A 10,440-nucleotide genomic window follows, 5' to 3' on the forward strand; every position below is an offset into this window, starting at 1 on the left:
TCTTGTTGTCTATACAAATGCAGGATATTTATATGTTCTGCATGAAGTTGTACGATCTCAGACAATTACTCATTTGCATGTGGGTGGCTTCCATATTATGCTATTCTAGAAGGCAATTAATAATTGTTACTTGGGCAAGTCACTCAAAGATACTAGTGACTCTAATGCAAGCCAAGAATGCACATGATTGATATCAATAACTCAATACATTTAGGAAGGAACTGTGGTCTCTCCTTGAAGATAAAGATTCTAGCAATATTGAAAGCTAAGGCTGATGGAGACAGAACAAACACATTTCACCAAAAAAAAAAAATTGACACATGATCTTCAACAGAATGGTGAAATTGTTGCTCAACAAATTCGGTCAAAGTGATAATTTGGCGGATTTATTTACTAAGGGGTTGCCAACATTAATATTCAAGAAATTGATCCGCATGATTGAAATATGCCCTCATCGAGATACATAATGATGCTCTTATCGTGGGGTAAAGATACGCGTCGCACTTTTTTTCCTCAACCAAGGTTTTGTCCCATTGATTTTCTTTGGTAAGGTTTTTAATGATAAGCAAATAAGTAATGCGTATTAGGAATAACTTGTATATTTTTCTTCACTAGAATTTTATCTTTTACATGGACATCCAAGGGAAAGTGTTATGAAGAAATTAAGTGGATGACCATGTGGGTCACCACTACTAGTGTAGCAAGCTTGCCTTTGTAAGTTTACTACTGTAGCAAGCTTGCCTTTGCAAGTTTAAGGCTTTATATATAGCCATGTATAATTGATGGAAATATACACAATTGAGAATCGAAAGAAAAGCAGTACTATTACACTTGCTTCTTATGCTCTCTCTCTCTGTTTTGCTACTTTATTTTATTACACCGTTTTTATTTTATAACACATATCAATTTTTTTAATATTAGTTATAAATATATGATTATTAATTTTAATATATTATCAAGAAAAAATATGTTTCTTATATACCAAATTTAATATCATTTATACAGACATTTATCATATTAACTTTTAAGTTTTGATAAGTACTTTATTTAAAATTTAATCTAACTGTGTAATTACACTTGTGCAACCAAACAAAATAAGGCGCTTGTAATTATACTCTAATTAAATTGTGACAAATAAACAGGTCATCATAATTACTAGGTTGTGTAATTACTACCCTAGTAATTACACCAATTCCAATTACCAGGTGGCTTTCCAAACAGACCCTAAAATACATTTGTCTTCGTGAAGATTTCTCAAAAATCTAACAACTGTGTTCAAAATTTTTCACTTAAAATCTTCCCCAGTCAGTGTTGAACCGCAATTTTATTCATCAAGAAAAAACACTCAATCGATTTTGCCAACAAACAATATAACAATTTTGATTTTAGGTTCGAGTGTTTAACAATGGTGGCTTCAAAATTTCTTACTCAAGTCTAGACTACAGTAACAACCATTGCTAAATAACAACTCAATCTTCGATTTTCTACTTCACAACTCAAACAAGGCCTCAAATCTCCTCAAAATCAGTATACAATTATTTTATTTTATTTTATTTTGGCAAAATATACAATTTTTTCATAGCTAATGAAGTTTCAATTTCACGTTAGCTTGGCCGCTTGATTCCTTCATGAATCCAATGAATAATCAGTAGCAAGTGGTTTATATCATGTCAACTCTTGATTCGCATCATTGAAACGCCATCAGATTGCTTCTAAAATGTTTCAACAACAAATTCAACATGCAACAGTGATAGAAACAAAAATTCTTTATTGAAATGGTGTTTTGTATTGTTACGATAAAATAGATGGTAGTTATAGTGTTTTTGTGCAGTAGGATCTTTTAAGGCTACCTACATGTTTGTCTCTCTCCTTATATTATTTATATATTTATAAAAATGTATAGTATGTGATATAAACAATGATATACACACGTGATATATATTTTCACATAACATTTACTAGGTCGATTTCAGTTATGAATGTTGTCTCTAAACCATTCCATATCACCTCTAATCTAGGTAATATCGATACAGGATTATGGAATTCTTTTCTATTTTATAAGACAAGAAGAGGCGACTCGTGGACTATAGGATAGGAGACTTCGTGCTGGTGAAGCTTTTTTTTTTTTTTTTGTGGTCAAACTGAAATATTTAACCAAGTTTATACACAGCTAGCTCAATTTTGATTGTAGAGTCAGTCCCTATAACTTTCCTATGCTAAACTACCATAAGGTAATACAAATTGATGGCCAATACAGGATAACTACGTAAATTGTCTAACAACCTACTCCATTTACACATTTTGTGTCCTCTAATATGCAATTGCAAGATGATATCTCTGATGATCAGGACACTAGGTCTGCTTTTGGCCTGAAATTTTCTCCCATTACTCTCTGCCCAAATCTGGTAAACAGTTGCAGCTAGTACGAATCCCAATATGCTTGCTTTAGCTCGAGTGTTATGTACATGTTTAGAGAGCCAAGCTATTTCTTCTGCCCAAGAACCAATTGCCTAGTGTACCATTCAAAGGCACCCTTTGAGAATTCAACACTGTGACTAACTTTAGCCACCCACACACTAATGCACCTAGACTAGCTTTAGCCTAGTGTACCACTCAAGAGCTTGTAGAAGCAACCTTGAGAATTTAGAACACCTACAACTAGCTTCCTTTTAATGAAGAGTAGGTTTACAATTTATAGAACAAGAGAACAAAGACTGAATAACCTAAGGACTTAAAGCATCTTCAGTTCTGGGATCTGGTCCTTCGACTTGTTGAGGTTTTGTTCTTGAGGAACACCTTGAGAAGTGGAGACTTGCACTTAGGATGGAGCAATTTTCTGATTTGTGCAAGAATAAATCTTCACTTGAACATGATGTTTGTATATATAGAGGAAAAGTGAAGGTGTGTAGAGGAAGAGTGAAGGTGACAACCCATAAAGTAACTACATTGTTGTATTATCTTTGCATCACTTGATCACATCGTGTCAAGAAATTTTTACAAATGAGAGGAGGAACCTGGTCCCTCATCTGGAGGAACCTGGTCCCTCATCTGTTCTTGAATGGGCTGCAACAATCCTGCTGCTGTGCTGCTACACTGCTGCAATGTCAGTAGATTTCAGTTGTTTAGTTGACCAAGCAATACCTGGGGACCTAATCCCATCTAGTCCCTTTGAGGACGTATCTCATCCTTCATATATGAACATATCCTGCTGGGAACCTGATCTCATCTGGTCCCTCTAAACACGTATCTGGTCCTTCATATATGAACATATCCCGCAATGTGTTGACGATGCATCTGATTCTTCAAGGAGCATGTCAACATAGCAATACATGAGATATCAAGAGGAGGCCAAATGCAACAAGTGTACCTGATCATATCTAATTTCTTAACGTTTGTCAAATCAGCAAAACATAAGTTATCATAACTCATCACATGCACTCAATAAACAAATTATCCAGTGATTCCACATCCAATGAATTGCATAAGATACAATCCTAAGACACTTGTATACCCCATTTTGCCAGTCTACAGTGGCAAGCTTGTTTTGGCTCAACATCATAAAAGGCTCTTACAAAGGTACGCATACTGGATAATGCATGTTCACCAGTCTGCAATAAGCATTGACTTTAGGGGGGGCGTTAACTAAAGAGCTAGCAAGACTAAGGGCAATTTTAGGAAAAATTGAACTGTTGCATCATACTTCCTATGTTCACAGAACAGGCCCAACCTTTGCTCCGATTAGAGCCTCTTCTTTTACTTGAGAGATTTCTTGCGACATGTTTGCTTTCTCAAATTTTGCATATGGCTTCGTCTAGGTGTTTTCAATGAATTCCAACAACACTCATGATATTTTATGTGTGTATACAATGTTATACACAATATATACATATGATATATATTGTCTCAATGATATTTTTTGGATTGATTTCAGCTCTAAAATTTGACTCAAACCAGTAAATCACCTCCAATATGCCTAAAAATCTGTATATACCTCGCCCATGTGTTTTCAACGAATTTCTAACAACACTAGCTAAAAGAATAAAGAAAAGTTTCTTAGATGTGTCGAAAATGGGAATTTGCAACGACCTATCATTTTTTCGGCGATAAAGAATTACATTGAGAATTTTATGAGTTTTTGAGGGGGTTGTTGGAGAAGAGAACTAGGTAAATTGAGAAAAATATGAAGAGATGCAAAAGTTATAGGAGTTACATGGTGCCGAATGCGTTTGGGTTACCGACTCAATGCCAATTATTGGTTAAGTAATTGCGCCAATTACTCTTTTCAATTGTAAAAAATACCAAATCTCCTTTATAGTTCTTGCTTATATTTTGGAATTGAGGGCCCAGGAACGATAAAATGCCAAACATTTAACATTAGATAGAAGAAGGTCGTTAAGCGAAAAAAAAAAAAAAAAAAAACATTAGAAAGTCGTTATTGAAATTAGAGATAGAATAATCTTCTATACTCTGCTTATAATTTGAATATAATGAAATAATTCCATAAATATTTATTTATAGATATTCCATGTTCCTTTAACTAATTTCATATAAATAAAATTATATAATTAAAATAATATTTGTAATGACTACAAAATTAGAATCCTCACGATATTATTTTTGGTATAACTTATTTGCAAACCATACCCCTTGTCTTTTGGAGAATTTACGCTGTGTGCCCATGAAGCCCAAATATTATCCAAGAAATACCCATTTAAAAATATTAGAAATACCCATTTTAAAATATTACACGGTATACCAATTTGAAAAAAAAAAAATTACAAAATACTCAGTAGGTGCACGTATTATATACCTTTAAGGAATACGATTCATATATTAATATACAATAGTGCAATTCAACTATTTCTATTATTGTAGACCTTTCAAATTTACAATTATATAAATTATATACTCTGAAAATATACAACATACAAAACTGTGTCGTGCAATTTTTTAGTGGGCGAATTTTATAAATGGGTAGACGCTAATAATTTTCTTAAAATTTTTTGTGCGGATTGCCCAACATACGGACTGGTCTTTAACGTTTGCCCCAAATCACTGGTCTTTAATTTTTGCCTCTGCTTCTCATTTAATGGGCCAAAGTATCTTTATTCGCTAATTTACGAAACTAGAGATTCTAGATTCAACCCCTAGCAAAGTCGGAAAAAAAAAATTGCAGAAGATTTGTTTTTCGAACAAAGTTACTTAGAAATGTTGCCTTGTCCATCTTAAGTTCAGTAGAAATGAAGTTATCCGACATAAATTGTGTAGTAATTAATTTGCTCGGTATAAGTTTATAGAAATTTTGCCTCCCCGACATAAGTTCTAAAGTTATACCAGATAACTTAATTCCTACAGAACTTATGCCGCGTCGCTTTTTTATTTTTTATGCTAGGGATATTTTCAGCCACTATTTTAAGTGCCAAAGGGCAAAACTTGGACTTGAGGGGCAAACGTTAAAGACCATCTCAAGATAGGGCATTCGTGCGAATGGGCTTGCCCATTTTCTTACAAGCACCATTCTTTTCTCAACCCCATGGCTCACCGCACACAAATAGTGAGATCCACGTGCAGGAAAGAATCTCTTATATACGAGAATACTTGTATGCTACATTTTTTTTCCCAATAATTCCTTAAACCACGTCCGAAAGTCAACCTTCATTCCAAGACTCAAAAAAAAAAAAAAAAAAAAAAGAAGAAGAAGAAGAAGAAGAAGGAAAAACCGCATGGTTTTAGAGAAATTCTCACCTAGTTAGCTAAAGTAACTTATTTCCCATTCAATAGACCAGCCCTAATATTAGTCCATTTGGTTTACTTATTTATCCACAATTTTAGAGTTAAAAATAAATTATAGAAATATCTATGTAAACCTCAAAAAAAAGTTGGAGGGTATATTTAAATACACCTAGAACTTTTGGACTTGCAAGTAGGTAGTTAAAAGTTAAGTACTACGGATTTAATTAAGTTATATGCATGGATAATTTATATAAATATTCTTTTACTATTACTGCAATTTAAGATGCTGTAGGCATGTTATCACTCAAGCTACCGCATCCAAGCTTTATTATAAAAATAATAATTGAGTTTTACATTGACAGTTCAAAAGTCTTTTGATGCTCTATATCACTCAATAGCCCATTACAGTCAATTCTTTTAGCAGTGATGTTTTAGTAACCTGAAAACATAGTAAATGACCGAGTATAATAGATAAAACTATATACTGAAAGTATAAAAACTTTTAATATTGTCGGTATATAATTTAAACTCATGAAAAAGAGTCCAAGATCTATGCACTAATGGTGTTGCCAAAATCTACGATACAATCACGCCACTTAAAAGATAACTACAGGTAATTCTACTTAATTAGAGGTGAATTCAGGACTTAAACTTTATGAATTAAGCTTTTAAGTTTTTTCACATTGAACTCAATATATTTTTAAAGCTATACGTTCATATCATTATTTATTGCAATTTTCTTGAATTTTTACACATAAATTTATGCTTTGCGTCGAAAGTACTGGGTTCAGATGAATTCAAACAGTGAATCTGCCCTTGTACTTAAATAACTACTAGTAACCTAGAATAAATTGATAAGTAACCAGCTATAACATGTTAAATTACACTGATTGCAATAGAACTCAACCTATAAAAAGTTTACTTAATTGTAGGTGAACTATTGGTGTATAAAAGTATACATACAAATTAATATATACATTCAAATACGACTAGGTTAACATCCAGGTTGGTGCTGAAAGCTAATATGGCATGTGAGCATGTGAAATTAATCCACTTGTCACTGAAGTGACCACCATTATATTGTCAACTTTAATTTCTCTCTTGCTTCAATAGCTTATTTTGAGCAATACGTTTGACTCAGGAAGGAATGAAGTTCTTCAGATCTCTTTCAAAGTTGAATGCCACTAATGTACTATTAGTGGTCTTGCTGTCTTCTTTTTGCTTTTCCTCAACAGGTTTGCACACAGACCTCCCAACTTTTCAATCCACTTTGCTATTTTTCAAGAAAATGTAGAAGTAGTTTTCAGGTGTTTGGTTATGTTGAAGAACGAAAAACGTAATTATATGTGAGTTGAGTACAAAAGAATTCATTTTTCAAGAACGAAAATGTTTTCTAGAAAAAAGTAATTTTCTAGTGTTTTCTTTAATTTATCTTGGTGTCTGTCTCACCCGATGTTGGGCCCCCAAATTAAATCCTAATTTGCGTGAGGTAGGGATTATTAAGAATGAAAAAACTCCCAATTTTTTTAAGGGTGGTTAATGAGATGGGCTGATATCCTTTATATGGATTTGAATCACTCTCCACACGAGTTATCTTTTGTTGAGTTAGGCCTTTGATTATTTTTTAGTGTTTGGTTACCAGGAATTAAATGTTTTCAAAGAAAAATCCATCAAAATGGAGAAAATGACTCCTACGCTAATTATGGGCGAAAGTCATTTTCCTTACAATCATCTAACTTTTAATTTCACATTAGTGCTTCGACTCACACATTATTGACGCATTATGTACTCAAAAAATGTATCGAACACTCTCCAATTCGGGCTAACATTATTACTGATCTCTAGCACATGTATATAATTTTTTTAAACATATTTTCTACTCACCAATAACCAAACATAGATAAACTTATTTCAGCTAAACATCTTCCCAGGGAAATGACCTCTGTCATACACACAAGTAGTTTATGCTGAAAGTTGGCTTTTATGAGAGATCAGGGAGTTGACCTATGATTTTAAAGATTGGCTTTTCCTTTTCTGGTAGGTTCTCATTTCTCTTGAAGTAAGATTTATCAAGGGACCATTTGAATCGAAATTATACTTGAAAGAGAAAAAACATAGGGTTATTTCTTATCAAGAAAAATAAATCAAATATCAAGAAAAATAAATCAAACTGAGTACAACTTTTTTATATAGACAAAGTTGAAGCTCAAAATTAGATCTTTAATGTTTTTCTGTAATTGATTTTTCCTATTTCTCCCCCAAGAAACAGAGGAATTGTGCATGAAGGGGAAAAATATGTATGTTAGAGCCAATGTATGTGAGACTTTAATAGCTCCTTAATATGAAAAGCTAAAATGAGATTTATTCCATCAGTGAATCCATCTCAATATCTCATAAGCCATTGACATTGTAAGATATGAGGAAATTTATGTACTATATCTCAATATATGTGACATTTGTTACAAATGTAAGAGTCTTAATTTTTTAGTGTAACTATACTACTGGATTTTTAACTCTTATAAGAGATCAAGCCTAAGGAAAGTCAAAATCATTAAACATTCTTCTATTTTTTTAAAATTGAAATTTCCCATGATCATCCCTCTTACATCAAGTATTCAACATTAAACTTTCTTTATATGTGTGTGTGTGTGTGTTAACTTCTTCTTTAACTTATCTCTTACATTTTTATTCCTGCCTTTCTTCCAGATGCATATGATGCACTTGATCCCAACGGGAACATCACAATAAAATGGGATGTCATCAGCTGGACACCAGATGGATATGTTGTACGGAGTAATTTTATTTCTTTTTCTCTTTCTAGCATTAGTTAAAATACATTTGAGACCTATACCTATGCACGTTCCAAGTTTGATTAACAATGGCCTGTTGACTCATTAGTTATTTCAAGCATTATGTAAATGTAGAACATAGCAAAGAGTTTATGGTATTGAGCAATAATTTCTGGAGGGTAAGTTATTCCCTACTACCGCTTGTTCATATTATCTGTTTTGTTAGGTTTTTGCACATTTGTTAAGAAAGACTTTTAATAGCTGTAAATCTTAATCATAAGATTAATTGTCTAAACAACTATGCATTTTGTAACAACAACAACAACATAATCAATGTAATACCACAAGTGGGGTCTAGGGAAGGTGGTGTGTAGGCAGCCTTATCCCTACCTTGCAAAAGTAGAGAGGTTGTTTCCGATAGACCCTTTTGCTCAGGTAAAGCAAATATCTCATTTAATTAACACTTCAGTACTTGGAAAAGTAAGGGTAGATTTGAAACAAAAACCAACAAATGACTTCTTGTTTTTCTAAAACATCATATATTTTGAAACACATTCAGTTTACCGAAACAACTAATATCTAGGGGCGGAGGTAGTGCCAAATAGCTTCAGCCAACAAGACAAAGAACTTCAGCCATTGACCTCAGCGTTAAATTCAATCTATCTTATAGTGCATTAACTTCTAGCTCGTTTACTTCGTATTAGCATTTGTCAAATTGAAAATATCATCTTTATAACTTTGGCGTTTGGACAGGCCGTGGTGACTATTTACAACTTTCAGCAATATAGGCATATTCAACCACCAGGCTGGACTTTAAAATGGACATGGGCAAAGGATGAGGTGATATGGAACATGACGGGAAGTCAGGCAATAGAGCGAGGTAATTGCTCAAAATTCAAAGGAGATATTCCCCATTGCTGTAAGAAGGACCCAACAATTATCGACTTGTTGCCCAACACTCCTCTCAACCAGCAGATTGCAAATTGCTGCAAGGGCGGAGTTGTCAACTCATGGGGCCAGAATCCTGCAAGCGCTGTTAGTTCGTTCCAACTCAGTGTTGGTTCTGCTGGAACATCAAACAAAACAGTTAGAGTACCTAAAAACTTCACCTTAAAGGCACCAGGACCTGGATATGCTTGTGGACCTGCTAAAGTTGTTAAACAGACTAAATTTATTACTCCAGATGGGAGAAGAGTTACACAGGCTATGAGTAAGTTAATTGGTTCAACTACATGCGTTATTCAGTACTCTTCTGGTTGATAGTCATGTGAACCTGAGGGTGTGTTTGCTATGAAGGAAAATGATTTTCTGGAAAACAAGTGGGGTTCTTACTTATTTTCAAGTGTTTGGTACATAAGCAAGAAAATATGATCCCAACAGCATTTATATGTAATCTAGCAAAACACTATCGAGATGGGATGGGTGGGTGGGGAAGAGAAAATGAACTTGGAAGTCACTCGTATAACTTCTTTTCCCTACTTTCATTAGAGAAGTTATTTTTCTCATTTTTAAGGAACTTATTTTCCTAGGGATGACCAACCAAACATGGGAAAATTAGAAAACATTCTCTGGAAAATGCCAAACACACCCTAAATACGTCGAGTTATCTCCTTGTTTATCAAGTAAATCAGATTATACAGAGAACTGCATTTATCAGGCTGATTTTTTCCCTTGCAGCATTTTGTTTAGTTTCCCAGCCTGTTAACAATTTATGAACTTTAATATCATCTATGTTACTCGGACTCTTCATTTTCGATGCCGCACCCGTGTCGACACGGGTGTGGATCCGTACCTGATTTGGTCAACCGATTATGGACACTTTGACCAAAATCGACGTAGAAATTCTAGATAGATTCAATGATTTCTTTAATCAAAACTAAAGCTAAGGTGAAATTGAACAAAATGGAATACCTTGTAT

The 10,440-nt window shown here is 33.6% G+C and overlaps 1 protein-coding gene across 1 annotated transcript; it reads left to right on the forward strand.

Annotated features, from left to right (window-relative positions):
• The first annotated feature begins 6,753 nt into the window (after nucleotides 1-6,753).
• Nucleotides 6,754-9,782, forward strand: LOC132038052 (protein COBRA-like). Its single transcript, XM_059428778.1, has 3 exons — nucleotides 6,754-6,968; nucleotides 8,440-8,519; nucleotides 9,276-9,782. Exons 1-3 carry the CDS (start codon nucleotides 6,881-6,883, stop codon nucleotides 9,780-9,782), a joined length of 675 nt encoding a protein of 224 aa, XP_059284761.1. The 5' UTR covers nucleotides 6,754-6,880.
• Nucleotides 9,783-10,440: the final 658 nt, after the last annotated feature.

This window comes from Lycium ferocissimum, chromosome 11 (assembly GCF_029784015.1).
Source record: "Lycium ferocissimum isolate CSIRO_LF1 chromosome 11, AGI_CSIRO_Lferr_CH_V1, whole genome shotgun sequence".
In the NCBI taxonomy this organism is placed as follows: Eukaryota; Viridiplantae; Streptophyta; class Magnoliopsida; order Solanales; family Solanaceae; genus Lycium; species Lycium ferocissimum.